Below are 24,923 nucleotides of genomic sequence, written 5' to 3'. Positions count from 1 at the left end.
GTGATCAAGAAGAGCTGGTTACAGCACCGAGTCAGAAGTAGAATTGCAAGTAGCATAGAGTCTGATTCAAAGGCCATTGAAATCTCTGAGTCTTCTGCTTCAGTGGGCTTTGGATAAGACCCATAGTGTGTAGCAGTCAGCTGTGGTAGGCTTGCCTTATGTGGGAGAAAAATCAAAGACTCGGTAGTGAAAAAAAGAGATGTTTGCGGGGAAGCTGTTTGACTGGGAATGGTGTATCTGGGTGGGCCATGAAGACTTCTGGGAGATTAAATGTTACAAATCCAGACCATGTTTATCTTTAATCCTTTCCCAGTCAAACTTGGTTTGACAGCTTCCTGTTTGATTAGCTCATCTTTATTATATTTCAGACAGTTATAAAATAGTGCTGAAGAAATATATGTAATTAATTAGGTTTAGTGCAGGGATGGGCAAACTTTTTGGCCCAAGGGCCACATCAGGGAATAGAAATTCTATGGCAGGCCATGAATGCTCTCGGGTTCAGGGTGTGAGCTCTGGGGTAGGGCTTGGGATGAGGAGTTTGGGGTGTAACAGGGTGCTCTGGGCTGGGACCGATGGGATCAGAGGGCAGGATAGGGATCAGGGCTGGGGCAGGGGTGCAGGAAGGGGTGCAGGTTCCAGCTGGGGATGAGAGGTTTGGGGTGCAGGAGGGTGCTCCGAGCTGGGATCAAGGGGTTTGGAGAGGAGGAGGGGCATCCGGGCTGGGGCAGGAGTGTGGGGAGAGGCTCAGGGGTGCAGGCTTCAAGCGGTGATTACCTCAGGCGGCTTCCGGAAGCAGTGGCGTGTCCCTTCTCCGGCTCCTACGTGGAGGCGTGGCCAGGTGGCTCTGCACACTGCCTCATCTGCAGGCACTGTCCCTGCAGCTCCCATTGGCATGCCAGAGGGGGTATTAGAGTGCGTAGGAGCTGGAACGGGGCCGAGCCCTGACCCAGCGCCCCGGCTGGAGTGGGGCCAAGCTGCGTGGTCCAGCCGGAGTGGGGCCAAGCCGTGTGGTGCGGCCGCCGACGCTGCTCCCCAGCAGGAGCTCGCGGGCTGGCTTAAAGTGGCTCCAGCCCGTGTTCCATAGTTTGCCCACCCCTGATAGTGAGTAGAATATCTTGTATGTGATGCTGGAGGAGTTGTTTTTAATGGACCAGTTATGGTTTATATTAAAAGTCTTGAGCCTTGCCACATGATACACACATTTCTAATTTTGCAAACTACATATACCTGAATGAATGCCTATTCCTTTAAATAAGGGAATTCACCTAAAAGAAGGGGGAAAATACTCTAGGGATTTGATCCTGCTTTTGATGCATAGGCACTTATTGCCACACATTTTGTACTATTAACAATGGCAGTTATAAAGGTATATGGATGAGCGCATCACTGTTCATTTGAGGGCAATGAGTCCTTGCACGCATCTCTGAAGACTTCTTTGAAAACCTATTATATTTCAATGTACTCATATGACTGATAAGCACTTTCATGGAGTACATGAGTCTTAAGTGAGGGTTCACATAATCATGCTATGATGAGGTACATATCTGTTTTAAGTGTGATCTATAGTTGTTGAATTGTTTCTGTTCTTGACTTGTTATATATTTTGTCATCTAGATTGGCTTTAAAGGGTTTCAGATTGCTGTTGAGAAACAAAATGACATTGTGCCTGTTGAGTATGAAGGAAATGAGTACAGATTGTCTCATGGATCTGTTGTCATTGCTGCAGTAATCAGTTGTACAAATAACTGCAATCCATCTGTCATGCTTGCCGCAGGTATGTTGTGACTGGTGACAACTAACTTTGGTTTACTATTGCAATCTGGTGTTTACATGGTCTTCGTCAATTTTGGTCCAATTCTGCAAATGCTCAGTGCAGGGAATTCCCAGTGTCCAGACCTTTTAACTCAGTTAGACTGTTCATTGTACTTTTAGGCCTGAATTCCTGTTATATGTATTGAGAACTGTGTTAATGAGAAGTGGCCTTTATTGTACATAGTGCTGTATAATTTCAAAGTTTCTGTGGCCTTATCAGACATCTATAAAAACTAGATGCCTATGAAGGTAGGTCTAATAAGTTTGTGTTTGTTTACTTTATGATCCGACATTACCAGTCTGTTTAGAGCTCCTTTCAAAAGGCTATGGATATCAACATAACCATTGATAGTGTCAGGAGGTTTTGATCCCTGAATGAAAGGGTGAAATTTAGCCTTTAATCAGATACTAGCTGAGCTTTAACAGCAGGAATTGAAAAGTCAGTGACAGAACTTGAAATAAAACCCAGACCAGACCACCCTTCCATTCTCTGACCACTAGACCATCCATTAAAACACGGAGAAGAGATTTTCTGTCAGGTAAGGGGAAGAAAATGGATATGTTTGATCTGAATAAGAAAACAAATATGACTTCTTATTATTGATAAAGCAACTTTGTTATATTACTTGTCTAAGGAATATTACAAATATATACTCCTTTTAAACAGTTTCCTTAAGAGAGAGTAAATGGTGATTTCCCTTATTTTCCCCTCGTCACAGTAATTTACCTACCTGACACCATCTTGGTAGTTATAAATTCAATTGCTCTTCCAATAAATATGCACAAGTCTTATTTAACTATTGTTTTGTTTTTCTTTAGGTCTTTTGGCCAGAAAAGCTGTCGAAGCTGGACTGATGGTTAAACCTTATATAAGAACAAGTTTATCTCCGGGTAGTGGGATGGTTACACATTACCTCAGTTCAAGTGGAGTGTTACCATACCTCAGTAAACTTGGGTAAGTTTAACGTCTTTATTCATGCTGACAGAGGGAAAAGTGGTGCATGTGTAAGTGGATTTATGTATAGTCCTTAGATATGGCCCCAGTTCAGCAAGGTGCCTAACTTTAAGCATGTGAATAGTCCCACTGACTTTGGGACAACTTGCATGCTTAAAATTAATCATACACATAAGTGTATGTTGGATCAGGTCTTGGCCCTTGCACATACAATTTACAAGGTGCAGGTGATCTCCTGTGCCTGAGCAGAAGCCTGTTTTCTTTAACAGAGCTCCACAGGACTGGTGGCTTGGATTGTAAATTTTTCAGGACAAGAACCAGGCCCTGGCTTGCTTGTCTGAGACACCTACTATACTTTTGACTGCTCAGTAGCAATAATAATCATAATCATAATCAAATCACACTGTGTATTAGCTTTGTTTTATGCATGAACTTTATTGTCCTTGCTTACGTTTCACTAAGTAATGGCAATATATCAGGAGATATTCTGGAGACCTGACTTATTTTTTGTAATTCACCAAGACAAGTGAGAAGTAATGAGATTATTATCTCTTTTCAGTGTACTCAGTATAAAAAATGCCCAGTTAGCAAAACAAATTCCCTCAGCTTCAAATATTTCACCAACACTCATTTTAAATAATTGAATGTGCTACTTACTCCAGTTTTTCAATACAGGTTTGAGGTTGTTGGATATGGATGTTCAACATGTGTTGGAAACACTGCTCCCTTGCCAGAAGCCATTCGGAATGCGATAAAACAGGTACAGCTTAAAGATTCTGACAGTGCATATACAATGTAGCAGATTCTTTTCTACTCATATGGTCAGGAAATAAAAGAATCTGTATAAAATAATATACTTTGTCGTTGGCTGGAATTTTGCAGTGCATTTGGAGATGCATCTTTGCATGCCACATGGAGTATATAAAGTGACTAATTTGGTGTCTGAAATAATAATAAAGTCATAGTAAATACAACTTTATACTACACAAATCTCAGCTGTAAGATGAAGTTTGTGTATTCTTGCAAGAGTTAGTCATATTGTGTATCATATATACATATGCTAACCTGAGTTTCTGCTATTTTCTTGTCATTGGCAAAATAAGGTTAATGATACAGAAATGAGCCAATGGTTGATACTTTCTTTATTGTATATCTAGTAACTCTGTAAAGCACAAATGATTTTTGGAATATTAAAAAAAAATCACGAGAGTGAGCAGTTTTAGACAGCTAAATGATAAGCTGCCTTTAGCCTTGTCAGTGCTAAAAGCAGCTCAATCCTCAAGGCTGCTGTTAGCAATGAGGGAGTAATAGAGGCATCAGCCTGGGAAAAGGTGATGGAGAAGTAGGAGAAAAAAGGAGGGGAGAACTAATCCAGCTGACTAAGAGGAGACATGAGGGAGTTCTGTGACTGGGGAGACAGAGTGGGAATAGTAGTGGTAGAGAGCAAATGACCTTTCCTTTTAGGGGCTTCTATAAGTACTTACGGTGCCTTTAGCTTTTTTTTTTTTTTTTAAGACAACAGAAATCTAAGCAAACTGTCATTAATGCACCTATAAGTTCGTAAGGAGTGCTGAGAAATGTATTTGTTTCTACCTTTCAGGGTGATTTAGTTGCTTGTGGAGTTTTGTCGGGAAACAAAAACTTTGAAGGCCGTCTCTGTGATTGTGTCCGTGCCAACTACCTTGCTTCTCCACCTTTAGTAGTTGCTTATGCTATAGCAGGCACTGTTAATATAGATTTCCAGACTGAGCCTTTAGGTAACTATTTCTTTATATCTCATATTTCAGAATAGTACCAGGTTTTCTTTGGGTGCTTTGGCTTAAAATGTCTGCCTGTTAAATGGCAGCAACTTTTGCATTTTCTGTTTTGAAACAGGACTATCAGCCTTAGACCACTTCATCTCTTCTTTTATTTATACTCAGATATTTTGTCTCATGAGAGAAGGGGGAAATTACATATTTCCTCAGTTTTTCACAACGTTTGTTTCATTTAACTGGCATTTAAGCATGCAGAGAGCATTACATTATTACAGCACTAGACAAAGAATGACCATGCTTTTCATTCCTAGCAGCAAAGAAATAAAAAATCACTTAGCCGATTACTTTTTTGGAATCAGCTGTAGCATCTTTGAATAAAGTCTCAACATATGTGGGAGGGTTTTGTTCGTTTGTTTTTGTTTTTGCTTACAAAAAACCTTTTACATAGGCATTGATCCTAATGGCAAAAATATCTACCTGCATGATGTTTGGCCTACTCGAGAAGAACTTCAGCAAGTTGAGGAGGAGTATGTGATATCATCCATGTTTAAAGAACTGAAAGAAAAAATTGAGGTAAGATAGGTCTGTCATTTTAAATAGTTTAGAAGACAGTGCATTTCTGTATAGCTTTGCTGTATCTTCTGGTTGAAACAGCAGCCGTTATGGAGGGTTCTGATACCATGACTAAGATTAAGTGACGAAGATATGGCCACCTGTATTCTGTTACACTGGGGTTCTTAAACAGTGTACGTTACGATGGTATCTCCCACAGTATATTACAACCTCAGAAAAAAAACTTTAAGACTGTATAAGATAATTGTAAATCAGTTTCCCTGATAGTCTAATTGGCTAATATACTCTCCTTTTGTAGAAAGGCAATAAGCGATGGAATTTTCTGGAAGCACCAGAGTCAGTTTTGTTTCCATGGGATTTGAAGTCCACATATATCCGATGTCCTTCTTTTTTTGATAAGCTTGTAAGTACAGTGATTCCATCTAAAATAATATTTTGGGAAATGCTGAATACTAAAGTAAGGGGAAAGTTGCATTTCAGTAAGATTTGGTTGTATCTGATTAAGTTGTGTAGCATTAACCATGTCTAACTGTCTCTAACTGGTGTTCACACCATTGGAATGATTGGAGCTCATGGACGGATGCTCCATTTTTGACGTGAACAAACCTGTTTAAATAAGATTTGTGCTAGGAATCCTGGGGGGAAAGTATGTATTTTTTTTTTCTTTTTTTCCCCCCTAATAGGCTAAAGAGCCAATTTCACTACAACCAATTGAAAATGCCCATGTCTTGCTATATTTGGGAGATTCTGTAACTACAGATCACATATCACCTGCTGGAAGCATTGCAAGGAATAGCGCCGCTGCGAAGTATCTGACAAACAAAGGGTATGGATCGTAACGTATATTTAAGCCCCTTCATTTTCATTTTTTTAACTGATTTTTACCAAAAATTTCCCGGGTTTTACAAAAAGTATTATTCATTTTTTTCTGATTTTCATCCTACTTTTGTATCCTTCAAATATATTTTAAAACCCTTGTTTTATTAGGAAAATACAATACCTTGCATGAGATATACGTATTACAATAATACATTAGTTCGTATATACATGCAAAGCTGACTGAAGTAAGGCTGTGTATTAGTCTACTCTAGAAGATACACATAATAAACAAACAGGCACACATGCAAGCTCTGAAGTGTGTGTGCATCTGAATGTACTGATGAGTCTCACGCCCACCACGTACACATTTCAAGCTGGTAGCAGATAATGGTTTAAAGATTTGACACACTAAAATGGGAAGAAAACAAAAATCTGTCAGAATACATTTCAGAACACAAGGAAGTATTCAAAAGGAGAAAAGAAGTCGAGTGTGTGCGCTGCAAATGGTGTGGCCCAATTATTAAATGTAAATATTTATAGGTAATAGTTCTAACTCTACAAAAGTAAACTGTTGATTCAAATGAAAAGTTTTATTTGGGGATAAGAGATGTATTATTTTCTTAAACTCAGAGGTGAAGTTGTGTTTTGAGTTCTGTTCTAGTTCTGCAGCAAACCACACTGATGAACGGAATTCAAAGAATTATTCTGCTGAATACTTTTTCCCTGTCTTTCTGTCCAACAAAATAAACCCCTATATTTACCCAGAAAAATAATATTTTTTTGCACTGATTTTTCACCTGTTTTTTCGTTGTGGTGGTAATAAACATTGATAAATTCCCAGGAAAAATTAAATAAAAACAAAAGCTGAAAACAAAGGGCCTTACGTATATTTTATGAAGCAAATGAATCTGCTTTAGTTTTTGTCTCAGTGGGGAACTTAATTTACCAAATAAACAACTGATCATCAAAAATTGTTTTGTTCTGTAAATGCCATTATGCATTAGAGAAATTAATTGTGTATGTCCTGGCTAACATGTAAACTGTCACTACTGTGATTGTAGGTCATCACCAGAAATGTATTTGAAATCTCTTTTGCCTTGTGAACAGCTGAAATCTATTTTAAAAGATCACATCAATGAGATAGATCATTGTAAAAAGATAAAGGTTTGATGTAGATTTATTTGAGAGATGAATCAACAATTCTGGACCCAATATAATGAGATGTTAAACACCCTTAACCCCCAGTGAAGTCTGAGGGTACCCAGCTTTTCACAGGAGGTGCAGAGCTCCTCACAGAATCAGACCTTCCATTTGGTAGCACTTTACACGGACTAATTGTACGGTACTGCACCAACAAACCCCAGTTTATCAGCCGAATATCTCAAAATAATGGCTTCCGGTGCCCACTGTTTACCCATGACTATCTCCCTCAATCTAAATTAAGGGTACTTTCTAGAAGTAAAAATGAATTGACCCTCAATGCCAGCTCAGCTATCTCACTCATGAGACTAGAACTTGTAGATACTACTCATGTTGATTTTTTCTACAGACTGCTTAACCAACATTTGTTAGAAAATTAGTCCTCTAGATTGTCACCAAAAAGCCACTTAAAACTTCAGTTCAGCTACGGTTGTAATGTTCATTAGCTAGTGCTCTATACCACCTAATGGTAAAAACCCTCCAAAACAATATCAGTAGACTTTCTGTTGAATAGTAAATACTGTCTTATGATATTTGTAGCCTCACACCTCGTGAATTCAACTCTTATGGAGCTCGAAGAGGTAATGATGCTGTGATGACCAGAGGTACCTTTGCAAATATGAAGCTTTTGAATAAATTCATAGGAAAACCAGCTCCAAAAACAGTTCATTTCCCATCAGGACAAATGGTGAGCATGTATTTGTTCAAATGACTCTATTAGCTAAGAGCTATGGATTAGAGCTTGTCTAATGATTTCACTTTCTTTTTTCTTGCAGCTAGATGTGTTTGAAGCAGCAGAGTTGTACCAGAAAGAAGGCATTCCTTTGGTTATTTTAGCAGGGAAGAAGTATGGACTGGGTAACTCAAGAGACTGGACTGCAAAGGGGCCTTTTTTACTGGTACTGTTATATTCTCATGAAGTTAGTTTCAAATGTATTGTTTTAAGAAGATGTCTTTAAGCATCAATTCATGTTGAACTGCCTTCAGTTTAAATTTAAATATTTGCAAAATATTGTTTGCTTGAAAATGTATAATCTGTAGTTTTTCCTTGGTAGAATCTGCATAGAAGAGAACAGGTGGTTACAGGGCCAGTTTATTAAATTTCAGAAATGTATAATTTATCAAGTTTGGCCCACAAAATGGGGATCCAACATAAGAGGTTCTAGACTTAGCTAGATAAATGACATACACTATTGGTCTAGGGCCCCAGTCCTGTGGGGGTGCTCTGTATACCCCCAGCTCCTATAGGGGTTAGGGGGAATGAAGGGCAGGCTTTGTAGTAGCTAAGGTAAGTGCCAGTCAGTTATTTTTGTGTGCTTGCTTTGGCTGCAGTATAAGTAACTAGGGTAAAAAGTATGTTGAAGTTGGCTAGCCTACTAATTATCCTTTACCTTTGTAGTTTCTTAAATTTAGTTTAAACTTTTAAAAGTTTCATTCTCTCCCGTCACTTCCCCAGAATCATTGCTCTCCCATTTTAGTCTCTGTTAATGTTTTTTAAGCAAAAAGAGGAACTTGCTGCCTTTTTTTTTTTCCCCCTGGAAGCTTTATTTAAAAATTATGTTCATATTTTTTAAATGTTTGATTTTCAATTTTAAATTCAATCCACATTTCGCAGTCTTGTGAGTGGAAAAGCTGCACACCATTATTTGGGGTTGAATTTTTCACTAGTGAGCTAGATCACTGCCAATTTTCAGCTGAGTATTGTAAAACTGCAACTCTTTCTCAAGAAAGGAAAACATCCAGACAAACTAATCTCTCTCGTTACCAATGCTCTGCATTTTTGATGAAGATTTTCTCTGTTTAGTTTGTGCATGTGGTGGTGACAGCCATGGGATACATTGCAGACTATTCTGATAAACTGCATTTATCATATACCTCTGTCTGTCACTTGCTCCCTGTCCATCTATACTCTCCATCTCTCTGGGAAAGCATCTAGCATTCCATGCCACCTCAGCAGCTTCAGATAAACATTTTTTTAAAACTCTCAGAGAAGTGTTTCCTTTTGCCTTCAAACGTCAAAAGATCCCCCTAATTACTACAAAACAACAACAGACTCTGAAGCCCTCGGTGGACAGTGTTCGGTCCTGCATTGCTAATAGATTTCAGTTTCAGTAATGTTCTGAAAAATAACTAAAAATGACACCACCTTATTGCACTGGTCTGCTTCCTTGGTTTATTCACTGCCATCTGCTTGTTTTATTGCCAAAAATAAGTTGTTACTGCATTTTACCCCTGCTAACACTGCAGAGCCAATAACGAGGCATGTCCAATGAACCAGACTTCCACCAGCTTAAGATACAGGAGTCTGGAGGTCACTGCCTCTGTGTTGATCAGAAAAATATTTGGTGTTAGTTTTTATGGTTATTTTCATTAAACTTCATTATTATGCAGACTGCTGGCTGAAATCGGAAACCAATTATTTTATTTACATTTTATAGGGTGTTAAGGCAGTTATAGCTGAAAGCTACGAAAAGATTCATAAAGGTCATTTGATTGGAATTGGCATAGCTCCACTTCAGTTTCTTCCGGGGGAAAATGCAAACGTTTTGGGCCTCACTGGCAAAGAACAGTTTTCTATATCTTTTCCTCAAGAGCTGTTTCCAGGAATCACATTGGATATTAAGGTATTTCTAAAATATATCATCTCTATTTCAAGGTGCAGACCATTGGAATTATGAAGTAATATGCTGATTTTCTTGAAAAAGCAAACATAGTCTTGCCTTTTGCTTAAACTGCTAGTGAACATAATTTGCCAGAATATCTTGAAAGTACATATAATTTTAGTTGCCTTCTTGTTCCGTTATTTGTCTGCATGTGCAGCCCCTAATCACTTCAGTTTTCCCCCAACACAGAAACTTTGTTAAAAGCCAGTTAAAGTTTAATCAAATCCCACTCACATAACTTGCCATTTCCTTGTTTCTAAGGGATTAAAGCAACAGTCTGCATGATTCCTTTCCACCTAGACATCGCATTCAATGCCAACTATGACACACTTTGCACATCCACAGGGAAATCACTCCTACTTCCAGCAGAGAATGCAGCACAATATGCTCCCCAAAATTATCTAAAATTGTGCACTAATATAAAACGTAATCATGGTCTTAGCAATGTGAACATCTGGAATGGTTGGCATATGCAGTTTGAGTTTTTGTCTGTCTCATTTATTGTTTGTGGGTAGAGTATGAGTTCAAAAATTGGAGACAAGTTTTTAAAAGTAATTAACACTAATTGTTCTTTTTTATTTTGAAGACTAACACTGGCAAAGTGTTCAGGGTGATTGCCTCGTTTGAAAATGATGTGGAAACAACAATATATAAACATGGTGGAATTCTAAACTATGTGGCTCGAAGATTCTTATAGTACCTACTGACTATATGGATACCTTGCATAACTGGTAATTCTGAAAATGCCTTGTGTGAACCCAGGAATCCATGCTATGGAACTGCAACAGTCCTAGTCCGCTCAAAGTTATTTCGTCCATGGATGTAGAAGATTGTGAATCATTGTAGTGACCGCAACAAGATCCTTCCTGATTTTAAATAATATTCAAATGGTGCTATTAACATTGCTAAAATCGACATACGTGTTTTGTGGCAGAAAGCTGTAAGTATGGGGGGGGATATTTTATCACACCATTTTGTAGATAAAGGATGTGAAATCCAAAACTGAATTGTGCTGAAGATTATTCTTTAAGACGATCCCTCCTGCAGTTGTTTTCACTTAGTTTTGCACCTGTAAATCTGTGTACTGCTATTTGTTGGTTTAAAGGTAGCAGATGATATGGAATGTTAGAGGCAAGAGAGATGGATTCTTCCATGGTAGTAGCTAAGAATCCAGATCCGAAGGTTTGAATTCATTATGCTTTAAATTGGGGGTTGACCAAAAGAAGGTCCACACGAAGCCCAAAGAGTTCTGTAAACATAGGCCGTGGCTTTCTTTACCTTCACTGTGGAGATGGTGTGCTCTGTCTGATCCAGATCAAACATCACTCAGAGTAAGATGAAATATTGTATGCTGGTGATATGAAGTCTCCATGGGCCACACCTCTGTATTTAAAATGAGGATGGCTGCAATAAATTCTGTTTCATGGAAGATGCAGCTCTGAAACTTGGGGCAAGTTCCTGTGTCCCTCAAGTGGGCAGCTTGCCCATCTTTGCTGTAACTGGAGCAGCACGGTTGTCCCCCTTATGTCACCCTGGGAGTTAACGTGTCCTGTTTGCAATGTCGCTAACCAAAGTACTGACAAGCTGAGTTGTGAAAACCTACTTTTAAAAAATGTACTAGGCTTTTAGATTTTCTTCTTTGCTTTTAAGTGTGGCCTACGATTACTGTGTTTTCTTTCTCTTAAATTACATTGTAACGCATTACGAGGCTGAGATAACCATATTGTCTTTTAAAACTTCTAATGTGTCCTCTGAATACTCTTCTCATGACACTAGAACTCTGCTTAAGATCCCCGCTTTCTAACCAAAGCTAGCTGTTACTGCATTGCCTTTTGAGCTGCTGTAGTTTTGGTGGTGTCAGCACTTCCATGATAAAAGCCTGTTTTCCATGAGTTTACAATTGGAAATATACTGTCTCAGCACAGGAACTTATTTGGTTTCATTAGTTTAAAACACCATTTTACAACTAATGATTTTTAAATCACCTGTATAAATCAATTTCTGATTTTTTTTTTCCCTCTTGAAGCTCTTTTCAAAGTACATTTTAAAAATCGGCTTGTGATTATCTATTATATGTTTATAGTTCCCTTTGGGAGAGAAATAACATTTATTACCATTAAATATTAGCTAGTCCTCTGCACATGCCCAGTAAATTATTTCCATAATTATGCGTTAGGATTTCTACTGCAAATAACATGTATATCTAAACTCTTGAGAGAACAATTTCAGCTTTATTGCATGATGGGGGGTTGGATTTTAATATAAATTACTAACTTATACTCAGGCAATAGACTGTAGTGGTCTTTCAGTCAAAAAATATAGGGCATAAAAATACCTTTCAAGTTTTTACATGAAAATGTAATTTTTAAAAAATCCTGTTTTAAACCATGTTACAGTTTTGACAAAGTCCTGAAAAGACATGGTTAAAACTGGCAAATTTATAGCTCTTTCAGGTGGTGGTAATAATTTTCATGATGTGAGATAACATAGCTGTCAAACTGAACTTTGAATTCCTTGGCTACTTCATTTTATGTCACAACCCTAGTGACATTTAAACACCTTTGTGTGTAATATGCTTTTTGAAGAAGGAAAGTTTTTCTACACAAATTCCAAAATCCTGTGTAATCTTTTCCTACATTTTACCAGCTGAGCTGTGCTTTCTTTTAGCAAAGATAAAAACCATTGACAATTGCCGCTGCTCAGTAAATTAATTTAATACATTTAAGACAAAAACTACTCAGCTGTATGACTGCTGTGTGAATTAAGCATTCAAAGATCCATTTCTATCTTGGATGTTTGTAATGACAGTTGTGATTGAGGAGCCAATCTTGTTTATTGTATAAAACTGGCCTATCTTAATCTCACTCTGTTTTTCAGCTGAGTGGTATATTCTCTCTGGGTTCAAGTAAAGGGGAATGTGTGTTCATTATTGGGGAGCAAACAGTTATGCTAACCGATAAAGATGTCCCCCCCAGCCGATTACTGTAAGTGGAAATCCTGTTATTTGGCACGAAAGAGTTTAGTTTAAGCATCTCTCTTGTCCGACTACCATTGCTTGAGTTCAGCACACAACCTCCCAACTTCTGCAGTCTTGCAATAAAACACTTGTTGCTGCAACAGTAAAATACTCAAGAGAAGTGATATAAGACACATCAGAAGTAAATCAATATTGTGAGAGAAAATGCAATTTAACAAGACATTTATCAACCTACAATTTTTCCAACATTAAACCAGTAAATTCTGTTGAGGCATTCCAATGTCTCTCCTCTAGTGATTACTTTAATTCTGCTGCTCTTATGCTTTAAAATCACTGAAAGAATATTATGAACACCTCAAAGTAAGCTTCTGTTTTCATAGTTGAGGTCCTGTCATTGCTATTTCACATGGGCCGATCCAAAGCCCATTGAAGTCAATGGGAATCTTTTCCTAGACTTCAGTTGACTTTGGATCAGGTCCCCAGTGCCCACAAGTTTGAAGCATGGTGAATGCTGAGGAAAATGGCACCTATCTGTTTTGCTTGTCACAAGTTAGCAAACTGCTGTAGAAATGAAGGAACTTGCTTGGCTGTCTTCCCCTGTCCCCCCGTCACGTGCATGTGATCACAGGCATTACATAACCCCCTCTCAACACAGCAGCAGGGGAAACAAATTAATTTTGACATAGTGCTAGGATCTAGTAGTTTGAGATGCGATAGCCTGATTAAATGACATCCATCTCAAAGCAGTGGCAGGATACAGTCCAATTAAAGGACTGCTTTCACCATATAAAATACAATGTTCAATAAGCTCTCTTTCCTGTATTTTAAAGCATAAGAGGAAAAAAATAAAGTGACTCTCCAAGTGTTAGACATATTTAACTTATAATTTTTTCCCCCAGAACTTTGGGATAGTGTTGATGTTTATAAATTTTACACATACATATAGGGACATGAAACAAAATGTATATTAAACACATTTAAGCAACTGCAAATCAGTGTCTGCTGTTTAAAGCCAACAAAACAGTATAACAGTTTTAAGTTCAATAATGTTAAGTATTGTATAGAAATATTATCTTGAGACAAAGGTCATTTGCTGACAACTGTGCATAAAATGTTACTGATGTTGTAAATTATTTTTAATAAAGAAAATTGTATCACACTACTTGTATGCAACAATCTGTTTTAAAACAAATCACATAAAATGTTTTTAAAATGCCAGCATAATTCTTTATAAAAAGGAGGCAAGGATATTTCTCTCAAAATTTGGGAACCATTATACATTAAATCACTGGAAATGCAAACTGCAACTTTCATGTATGGAGTACTCTGTCTGCAGTGAACTGAACAGCTCAGAAGTAGTAAAAAATAAACAAAGGACTGCTTCCCTCCCTCTCTTATGGCAAATGCCTCTGAGATTCATCTTTCCTTCTCCTAAATTAAAGGGAGGGAACTCAGATTAAAAACCACATTTTAAAATAAATGCCCTTAACATTAGAAATAACACCTCAGAGTACCTAAAGAAAGAATTATTAAAATCTGGTTTACTTTAGAAAATTCATGCTCTTAATTTGGGGGGGTGGGGGGGTTGCATTTTTCCTTATGAGTCCTTTTCACTTTTGTTTCTAATCAACTTCACTTTCTTCTCACAATCTCAATGCTGCAACACTGAGGTTATACACATTGCAGGGAATATTTATTTTATTTAAGATTTCTTTGAGATTTCAAAAGCAAAAACATACCCATCTTCAGGGAGAGAGTCTGGTATGTGAGTAAAATTTTAAAATATTGTTAAAGCTTGTTTTCATAAAACCTATAAGTGGGGTCAAATATGACCAGTCACGTGAACTAGAGTAGATGTGTACTCTGAATTGGAACACTTAGGCACTCTAAAGGACATATCCCATACGAGATGCCTCAGATTTGTTATAGGGACACCATATTCCAATTCACAGAATTGTCTCTGGGACTTGTGTTAACCTCGTTCATAAAGGGTATGATTTTCAAGCACGCAGTGTTGGCATTACTGTTTCCACTGTAGTCAGCGGGATTTGTTGAGCACTCTTTAAAATCCCGACTACATTTTTTAGCCTTTTTTCATCCTCCTGGGAGGGGGAGAGAGAGACTGTGTGTGTATTCCTGCAAACAACATTGTGTGAGATTTGTTGATTACGTAATTTTAATTAACCAGTTACCTTCAAGTTCAGTCTAAAATTCAGACTGGTGAAATTATTTATATATGTATAGGTTTTATTAGCCACAATAGATTTGAGAATAAAAGAAATAACAGAAAGCAAAATAAAGATGATTAATGATGCTTATAAAGTTTAAAAAATGAATTTAACTCAGGGTATTAATGTGCAAAGTGTAACAAAACTATAAAACAAATATATTTTAATACCTTTTAATTATCCATTGAGTATATGACCTTGATCACATTCCTACTGAAAATGGTATTGTCCAAGCAACTTGTAACACATGGTAATTTAAGGTTGCTTTGGCAATTAAACTTCCTCAAATGTGAAAAGACACAATTGTAGGTCACTTACTAGCTGGATCATATTTATTCTCTCTTTTTACCTGCTAATACAAATGGTAATGATGTATCAAATGTAACAATCTGCTTGTTACATAGACCCTCAATTACTGAGCACGTGATAAGAAAGAAAAAAAAAGTTAGCCATAGTGCTGCTTATCACCTCATAGTAGTGGGGCTGGTTTATCTGCCTACCCTCTTAGTTAGCTTCTGGCTTGTTCGGGTTACTCAGCAAAATGCTCTGTATTCTGCCTAACATTTTTAGAAACTTGGGCCTCAAGTAGGCTCAAGATTACTGGCAAGTACCGTATTATTAATCACTTAAGTCCATATTCTATGCTGTCAACATCACAACTGGCTGGTTTTAGCGTACACACAACATGCCTCAGGTCGCACATGACCAGGACTCATCACTGAATTTGGTCCGCTGGTTGGATCGTTAGCTTCCTCGGCCTGAGCTGGGTACTGACAGGGAGTGCGATGTGAATGCTGATCTGTGCCCCCAACTGGCTGGTGAAAGATAATTAAGGAAACAGACGTTTGAGTCCCCAGAGTCTTCAGTCAGTTTAGAAAAGGGGATGAACCTGTAAGTGCCTCAGTCTGGCTGTTAGGTATGTAGCCCCCGTTACTGCAGTATCGTGATCTTTAATGTAGTTGTCCTCCTAATGCCCCTGGGTGGTAGGAAAGTGCTGTTATCCCCATTGTACAGAACAGAAACAGGCAGAGAGAGACTTAAGTAGCTTGCCCGAGGTTCTGTTACAAGTAGTCTGTAGGGGCTTAGGAAACCCTATCTCCCAAATCCCCTGGATTCAACACAGGGTATTTGATCTCCATAAACCCATACTTCCTGCCTGTATGTTAACATCCAGGAAATGAACTCAGAGCCTTTCAGGAATCTGATAACTGACAAAATTAGGAAACTCCATACCCATGATGAACTACTCATGTATGATGTCTGTGAGGGGGGTCTTAGTGGGGAGCTAGCTCTGGTCACTCAATAGGGTGAACTGCAAAGAATGGGGCAGACAATCCCCTTAAAGCTGGTGGATATTCCAATACTTAGATTTACCAAGCCAGCATAAAACAGCTTCTTTATTATTTTACTGGTTACTCAGAAGTTCCCTTAAAGTGATCCAGCCTCAGGCCTCCATCCAGGTACCCACATCAAGTATGATGACAATTTCTGTAAATCTTATTTCATCATATAAAATAAAAGATTCTACCAATCCCAAAGGATCGGACACATTACCTCCCAGGTTATTAAATATTTCAGATCTTCACCAAATACACACTACAGGCAGTTCTTATTAACTAAGCTAAAATTAATTAAAAAACAAGAGAGTATGGTTAAAAGATCAATATACTGTGGCAAATTGCCAGCACCACTATGATGAGTCTTGCGCTTTCTCCTCTTGTGCGGGGGGGTCAGGGCACTGTTTCTTGCCCCTGAACTGGGGTATTCACTGCCCCACTAGTGTCCTAGAGAAGGGGAGTGGAGAGGGAGGGACCCGGGCCCGCCCTCTACTCTGGGTCCCAGCCCAGGGGCCCTAGGGATAGCATTGAACTAGTGGTTCCTTCCTCTGGGCTACTTCCCTCTCCTGCCCTTCAGCTTGTGGGCCTTCCTGCCCCTCCCTCTGCACAAACCAGGTGTCCCTTTACCTAGGGTCTTGGTTTTCTTAGCCCACTGCAGCACTTCTCCAAACTCTCCTCTGCTTCTCTCCAAACTTCTCTCTGCTCCAACACCAACCCACTCTGTTTCAACTCCTCCAAATTGCTCTTTGCTCCAACGCCAATCCACTCTGCTTCAACTCCTCCTCCTGTCTGATTGAAGCAGGGGGTTTTTACCGGGTGACGGGCTTCAGGTGCTTTAATTAATCTATAGCAAACTTTCTTCCCTCTCCAGGGAAGAAGGCTCCCTTCTTACACTCTCCTGCTGCCCTCTGGCCTGGGCTTTCCTTGCTTTTTGCCCCTGCTTCAGTCCCCGCCCTCCCCCCGTGACCGGGCCAGACGCTTTTTCTTCATTTTGTTTTTTTTTTTGCTGTTTTCTTTTTTTTTTTGCTGCCGTTCGAGTGCTGGTTGGCTGCCAGCTCGCCTGCCAGCCCCCCCACGCCTGCCCTCGGACGCTGCTATTGCTTCAGCTGCAACCCCTGGAGAAGGGGAGGGAGGACTGCCAACCTGCTCCCCGGAGGAGGGGAGTGGACGCCCCCAGACCCAACCGTTTTGCTGTTTGTTTGTGGACGCGCAATTAATCATCTTCTTATCTTTGCTTGGCATTTTTGGAATGCTCCACAAAGACCGGGAGAGAAGACAGCTGACGGAGACATCGCCCAGAGAAGCTGCAAATCATTGTGGAGGGGGCCGTAAGACTGAGTAACTTTTGAACTGTACTCTCATGTGGGGGGAGGTTGACTGTGTCTTAACTGCGTTTGTAGGGGCACAGGGGGTGTGGCATGGAGCTGCCCCCCAATCCATCGGTGCCCCCCCCAACACTACTACAACCGTCACGGCCCCCCCGCCGTCCGTCCCTGCTGGCAACCTGCCGTCTGCGTCTAGCCTCAACTGCTTGCTTTGAATTCCATCATCCGGACCAGACACAACAGCCGACCAAACGAGATTCTTTGGATAAACGCGCGTGGGTCCGTGTTCCCCCCACACACCCCCAGACTGCCCACCCCACAGTTTGCCCCTACTACCCGACCCCAACTCCTGTTTCCTTCCCCTGTCCAGTCCGACCCATTTGCCCCACCCCGGCTTGCAGCCCAACAGGAAGAAGTGGTTAATCTGCTTCCCCCTCCCCCCTCCTCCTTCTGGTGTCTCCCCATCTCTCCCTGCTCACGATGGTGGGGAATGAGAGGGGTGAGGCCCTTCTAACAACCTTAGTTGCCTCTCCCCCACCCACCCCCTGCCAAACCCTCAAGCCCCCCTCCCCACCACTGCTGCCAAAACACCTGCCACCGTCCCTGCTGAGGCATCAGCAGCCGGAGGCTCCGGGGCGAATATTACCGCTGCTACGCCCGCCGCCCCCCCAGATTCTAGGAAAGCCCCCCCAGTTAGCCGGAAAGGCTAGGGTGCGAAGAAGGGGAAGGGTCCCGCCACAACCACCAAGCCCTCCATGGCAGAGGCTGCCCCCACCGCGGTGGCCTCATCATCGACCATGGCATCCCTCCCCGCTGTCCCCTCCACCAGCTCTGCAAGTGTCCCTCCCCCAGCCCCCAGGGCATATGCCCAGGCGGTGGCAGCCTCTCCCCAGCCTGCCGCCTCGTCATCTTGCCCACCCACCGCCTCCGCTACCATCAATAGCGGCCAAGGCCCCTTTCCCACCATGACCAGGAAGCATGGCGTCCGTTGCCTCCTGGTGCCTGCCTCGCCCCACGTGGAGACATACGTGCAGGCGTTGGCGAGGGTGGTAGGACCCACGGCCATTGTGGCGGCCTCCAAAATGTACGGGAAGGTCATCTTTTTCTTAGCATTGGAGGCTGCTGCCCAGTGGGGTGTTTGTCCCCCTGGAGCCGCTAGAAGACCTGGGCGTCTGCCTAGTCCTGACCTCCATCCCTCCTTTTCTACCTAATGCCACCCTGTTACCCGCTCTCTCCACCCTGGGGAAACCCGTTTCCATCATCAGCCCTCTCCCGTTGGGTTGCAAGGACCCCACCCTCCGTCACGTCCTTTCGTTCTGCCGGCAAGTGCAGCTTCTACCACCGCCGGCTGCACGTGATGGAGAGGCGCTCGAGGGGTCCTTCCTAGTCCCCGACCAGGGAGCCCACTATCGGGTCCACTATTCCACAGGAGAGGCCCGGTGCTACCTCTGCCGATCAGCAGGGCATGTCCGAAGAGACTGCCCCTTGGCCCGGCGGGGAGGGGCACCCGAGACCCCCGAGACCCGGCAGGACATCGGCTCCGTCGTTGCCGACGCCCCTGTCTGCCCGAGATCTGAAACCACCTCTCCTCCTGCTCAATCCACCGCTGCTCCTGCCCGAGCCCAAGAGACACCTCCCCTACAACACCCAGACGAGCGAGGGAGCCCCGCCCTTGCTGTTAACAATCCAGCAGAGCCTATGGAGGAGGGTGCAGCAAAGATATTACAGGGGATAGGAGAAGGCCCGCCCTAAGGAGACCCCCCCCCCATGTTGCCTCACCGTTACCCCCCCGAGCCCGTGAACCATCGCCTCTGCCCCCAGACACGACCCCTGCTAACCAGCCCCCAGACGATGCTATGGAGGGCTGGACCCTAGTCCAGGGAAAGCAAGACCAGGGGAAGGCTCGAGCTCCGCTGCACCCATCCGATGCGGCGACCCCCCGGAAGACCAGGAAGGGAGGCACTGACACTGAGCCTTCTGCTATGCCCACGAGTGAGATCCATCCGCCGGTGTCAGGAGGGGAAGACAAAATAGCCCTGGAAGGTAGAATCTCTCCTCCACGGGAGACCCTCCCCTCCGAGACCCCTGAGGAAGCCCCTTCTGCCCGAATATCACCCGAACCCCCCGCAAACCCCAAAGCGACCGTCGTAGCGGGCGCCAGAGGGGAGTCCCCCGGGGTGGCAGAAGACGACATTTCCTCCATGTATGAGGAGATCGAGGCCCTAGGTTTGACCCCGGTCACCCAGGGAGAGAATGACCTACTGCCGGCTGGCCTCAATCTGGGCAACCTTACCCCAGTCCCCCTTTCCCCATGCTCCCTCCCCCTACCGCCTTCCTGGGCGAGCACCCTGCAGAAGGTGGTCCACCACCTGAAGCCATGGCTGCCAAATCCACCACGGAGCCTGCGCCTAGCATCACTGGGAGCCCCCTCCCCACCCCCTTAACCCTCGAATCTGTTCGGGAGGCACCACCTCTTAGCTGCTTGCCTCCCAAAGCCCAGAGCCTCGCCCCCGCCCCCACCCCCGCTCCTGTCCCTGCCCAATCCACCTCCTCCTGCAATGCTATTGCCGCCCCTGGGGTTATTTCTTTTCTGTTTTTTGCGGATCCCCCCACAAGGAGCAGCCTTTGCATTTTCCTGCCGCGACCCATTAGGAGCTGCAATTTTCCCTCCGCCATCCTCTTCTACCCCAAGGCTTGAGACGGACCTAATAACTTTAGCCTGTCAGACGCCCCTTCGGTGGTCTGCACCCTGCCTGCCCGCCTCAGCGGACCACGAGGCTGCACCAAGAGCCCCACCAGGGAATAACCCGGAAATCGCAACCCCACCCCCCCAGGACCTGCGAAAAGCGTTGCGACAGTTTTTAGAAGACATCCGTGGCTCCCGCAACAGGGTACAGCTAGCTCTCCAGCTATGGGGGGACTTTGATCAAATCCTCCAGGCCACAAGGGCCCTTATAAAGGAGGGTAAAGGGAAAGGAAGGCATGGTGCCGCGGCCTACGGGCGGGCCCGCAGCTTCCATGACGATTGACTCACTTACGGGATGGGTCATGGATTGTTGCGCGACCCGCCGGGGGCTGCGAACACCCCCGCCAACAAGGAACCCCCACCCCCCCCGCCTTCTGCATGACGCCCCCCATTATTGCAACTTTGAACACCAGGGGCTGTAGGATGGCTCTCCGCAGGTCCCAGGTGCTCTCTTACCTTCGGGAAGAGGGGTACTCTGTGGTTTTCCTGCAGGAGACCCATACGGATCTGACCGCTGAGGACAGCTGGCGGCTGGAGTGGGGGGACGGGGTCTACTTCAGCCACTTCATGATTCGACAAGCTGGAGTGGTGACCCTGTTCTCCCCCAACCTACGGCCCGAGGTGCTAGGGGTCACTGAGGCCGTGCCGGGCCACCTGCTGCATCTCCAAGTCCATATGGAAGGGCTCGTGGTCAACCTCGTCAACATCTATGCCCCGGCAATGAGCCCGAAGCGGCCGCAATTCTATCAGCGGGTGTCCAACTTCCTCAGCACCCTTGATTCTCACGAGTGCTTAGTCCTGGGAGGGGACTTTAACACCACCCTCGAGGAACAGGACCTCTCAGGGGCCAAGCTGAGCCCGGCCGCTGCGAACATTCTCCGAGAAATAGTCAAACATCACTCCCTAGTAGACGTCTGGCGTGACCACCACCCACATGACACTTCCACGTTCACCTTTATCTGGATGGAGGCCCATCGGTCACACCACTCTCGGTTGGACCGTATTTATTTATCCCGTTTCCATCTTTCACAGGCCCACTCCTCCAACATTCGGCCGATCCCATTCTCCGACCATCATCTAGCCACTATAACAGCCTCTCTCCGTGCAGAGAGGCCGGGGCCAGCCAATTGGCATTTTAACAACAGCCTGTTGGAGGATGAGGACTTTGTGACGTCCTTCCGGGAGTTTTGGCTGGCCTGGCGAGAGCAGCGGCATGCCTTTCCCTCGGTGCGGCGATGGTGGGATCTAGGGAAGGTGCGCGCCAAGCTCTTCTGCCATGACTACACGGGAGGTCTTAGAGATGGAGAGGCGTCTGGCCGCCAGCCCTGAGGACCCGTTCCTCTGCGGAGTGTGCTGGGAGAAGCGGGAGGAGCTCCGGGCCCTCGAGGACCATCGGGCCCGAGGTGCTTTTGTTCGATCCTGCATCCGCCTCCTTCGGGAGATGGATCGCGGCTCCTGTTTCTTCTACACCCTGGAGAAAACGAGGGGGGCCAAGAAACACGTCACCTGCCTTCTAGCAGAAGACGGCGCCCCCCTCACGGATCCGGTGGAGATGTGTGGGAGGGCCCGTGACTTCTACACAAGCCTTTTCTCCCCGGATCCGACCGATCCTGGCACTTGCAGGATGCTCTGGGAGAAACTTCCCATGGTCAGCGTGAGCGACCGAGACCGGCTAGAGCTGCCTCTCACCCTGGCCGAGTTCTCGGAAGCCCTCTGTCGCATGCCCACCAATAAATCTCCGGGCATGGACGGGCTGACCGTGGAGTTCTACCGCGTGTTCTGGGACATCCTTGGCCCAGACCTTGCCACTGTCTGGGCTGAGTCTTTACAGAGCAGGGTCCTCCCCCTTTCGTGCCGAAGAAGGGGGAGTGCCACGATTTACGAAACTGGCGTCCCGTCTCGCTCCTTAGCACGGATTACAAAATCATAGCGAAAGCAATCTCGCTGCGGCTAAGGTCCGTGATGGCGGACATGATCCACCCAGACCAGACCTATACTGTCCAGGATCACAGCATTTTTGACAACCTATTTCTAGTCCGAGATCTTTTGGAACTCGGGCGTAGAGACGGTTTGTCGTTCACCCTCCTGTCTCTTGATCAGGAGAAGACGTTCGATAGAGTGGACCATGGGTACCTCCTGGGCACTCTGCAGGCGTTTGGATTCAGACCTCAGTTTGAGTTTTCTCCAGGTGCTGTACGCTTCCACGGAGTGTCTGGTTAGGCTCAACTGGACCCTGACCGAACCGGTCAGCTTTGGGCGAGGAGTACAGCAGGGGTGCCCCCTCTCGGGCCAGCTGTACGCTCTGGCAATCGAGCCCTTCCTCTGTCTCCTCCGCAGGAGGTTGACGGGGTTGGTGCTGAGGGAGCCGGAGCTGTGGCTGGTCCTGTCAGCGTACGCCGATGACGTGCTCCTCATGGTCCAGGACCCGGGGGACTTGGCGCGGGTGGAGACTTGCCAGGCCATCTATTTGGCAGCCTCCTCTGCCCGTGTCAACTGGGTCAAGAGCTCTGGCTTGGCGGTGGGGGACTGGCGGCAGGTGAGCTCCCTCCCTCCCGCGCTTCAGACCATCCGGTGGAGCGCGGGCCCACTGCTCTACCTAGGCGTTTACCTTTCTGCCATGCACCCTTCTCCGCCGGAGAACTGGCAAAATTTAGAAGGCGGGGTGATAGAGCGGCTCCGGAAATGGACGAGGCAACTCCAATGTCTCCCCTTCCGAGGGAGAGCACTGGTGCTTAACCAACTAGTCCTATCCACACTCTGGTAACGGCTCAACACCCTGGTCCCAGCGCCAGGTTTCCTGACCGACCTCCGGACATCGATTATACAGTTCTTTGGTCAGGAATGCACTGGGCCCCTGTTGAGGTTCTTCATCTACCCCTGAAGGAAAGAGGGCAGGGCCTGAAGTGTCTGCACACTCAGGTCCGTGTCTTCCACCTCCAGGCCCTGCAGAGGCTCCTTTATAGTGCAGGTAGTTCGACGTGGAGCATATTGGCGCACGCCTTCCTGCGCCGCTTCCAAGGGCTCCGATACGACCGGCGGCTCCTTTATCTTTGTCTGAGAGGTTTTCTGCGAGACCTCTCCGGGCTGCCGGTCTTCTACCAGGACCTCCTCCGGACCTGGAAACTGTTTTCAATGGCCAGGTCCGTGGCGGCCACCGTGGGAGCAGATCTTCTCGTGGAGCCCCTGCTACACAACCCCCAGCTCCGTGTGCAGGCGGCAGAGTCCCGCTTGGTGCGCCAGAGTTTGGTCCTGGCGGAAGTCACGAGAGTCGGAGACCTCCTGGACTACGACCAGGGAGACTGGCTGGATCCCGTGATGCTCGCTCGGCGCATGGGGCTCTCCAGACCTCGTACCCCCAGGCACGTACTTCAGGAGGTGAAGGCCGCCTTGACACCCGCTGCTCGGGCTTATCTCAACCGAGTCCTGCGCGAGGGTGCACCCCGCCCACCCTCTACTCCAGGCCCGCCGGACCTTTCAATTGGGCCCCTACCCCGTAGATCCCAACAAACCCCTCACCCTTTCACTGAGAGCCGGCTGCATGAACTGCAGCCGGTCAGCTTCCAAATCGCACCACGGAAATATCTATACACACTCACGCTTCACACTCTTCATGCCCACACCCTGGTGTCCCGCCCCGATACAAAGTGGCGGGACCTCCTGCCACCTTTAGAGGGTGAGCAACCCCGGTGGGCCAGCCTGTATTCCACCTTGGTCCCAAGGCCCGTCGGGGACATTAGTTGGTGGCTCCTTCACGGAGCTGTGAGCATGGGCGTGTTTTTGAAACGGTTCACCCCCATCCCGGATACTTGCCCATTTTGCAATGTGAGGGAAACCCTGGCGCACGTATATTTGGAGTGTGCCAGGCTGCAGCCCCTTTTCCGGCTCCTCACGAATATTTTATTACGCTTTTGGCTACACTTTTCCCCTCACCTCTTTATCTACACACTCCCCATCCGTGGCCCCACAAAATCGCGAGATCTCCTGGTTAACCTCCTCCTAGCCCTAGCTAAAACAGCCATTTATAAAACCAGACAGAGGAGGTTGGCTAATGAAGCGTCCTGCGATTGTAGGGCCATTTTCCGATCCTCAGTACATTCACGTATCCGGGCGGAGTTCCTCTGGACGGCGTCCACCGACTCCCTTGACACCTTCGAGGAGCAGTGGGCGCTGTCCGAGGTTCTCTGCTCAGTGACCCCATCCGGTTCTCTCCATCTGACCCTTTGATTGAGGGGAAGAGCGAGAGACCCCAGCCCCAGCCGTTGCCGCTGTGGATACCATCATCACTGTCACCTAGGAGGGGTCTTATCACACGTGGTGTACGTCCCCCCCACCTCCAAACTGCCCACCCCGCAGCCGTGCCCATCTTGTCGGGCACTCTCAGGAGAGGGATAATCGGTGACACTGGGCGTAGCACTAGGTAACTCGAGGCGGTGGAAGACCATGAGTGTCGAGGAAGCCCTCCCACTCTAGGCCACCAGGTAACTCAGGACGGTGGAAGACCACGAGTGTCGAGGAAGCCCCCCCGCTTGGG

At 45.3% G+C, this 24,923-nt stretch overlaps 1 protein-coding gene across 2 annotated transcripts in view; it reads left to right on the top strand.

Annotated features, from left to right (window-relative positions):
- Window positions 1-13,915, top strand: part of IREB2 (iron responsive element binding protein 2) — a 42,006-nt gene extending 28,091 nt beyond the window's left edge. For both annotated transcript variants that reach the window (XM_077829031.1, XM_077829032.1), the window contains 11 exons: window positions 1,615-1,774; window positions 2,632-2,767; window positions 3,443-3,527; window positions 4,368-4,524; window positions 4,973-5,097; window positions 5,396-5,500; window positions 5,781-5,923; window positions 7,657-7,804; window positions 7,893-8,015; window positions 9,555-9,740; window positions 10,366-13,915. In XM_077829031.1, the coding sequence (XP_077685157.1) occupies window positions 1,615-1,774; window positions 2,632-2,767; window positions 3,443-3,527; window positions 4,368-4,524; window positions 4,973-5,097; window positions 5,396-5,500; window positions 5,781-5,923; window positions 7,657-7,804; window positions 7,893-8,015; window positions 9,555-9,740; window positions 10,366-10,476 (1,479 nt within the window). In that variant the 3' untranslated portion in view covers window positions 10,477-13,915. The remainder of the gene's footprint in view (window positions 1-1,614; window positions 1,775-2,631; window positions 2,768-3,442; window positions 3,528-4,367; window positions 4,525-4,972; window positions 5,098-5,395; window positions 5,501-5,780; window positions 5,924-7,656; window positions 7,805-7,892; window positions 8,016-9,554; window positions 9,741-10,365) is intronic.
- Window positions 13,916-24,923: the final 11,008 nt, after the last annotated feature.

This window comes from Eretmochelys imbricata, chromosome 10, assembly GCF_965152235.1.
Source record: "Eretmochelys imbricata isolate rEreImb1 chromosome 10, rEreImb1.hap1, whole genome shotgun sequence".
NCBI classification, from domain to species: Eukaryota; Metazoa; Chordata; order Testudines; family Cheloniidae; genus Eretmochelys; species Eretmochelys imbricata.
Note: the sequence above shows the minus strand (reverse complement) of the source record. Positions and strands in the feature narration are given on the sequence as shown.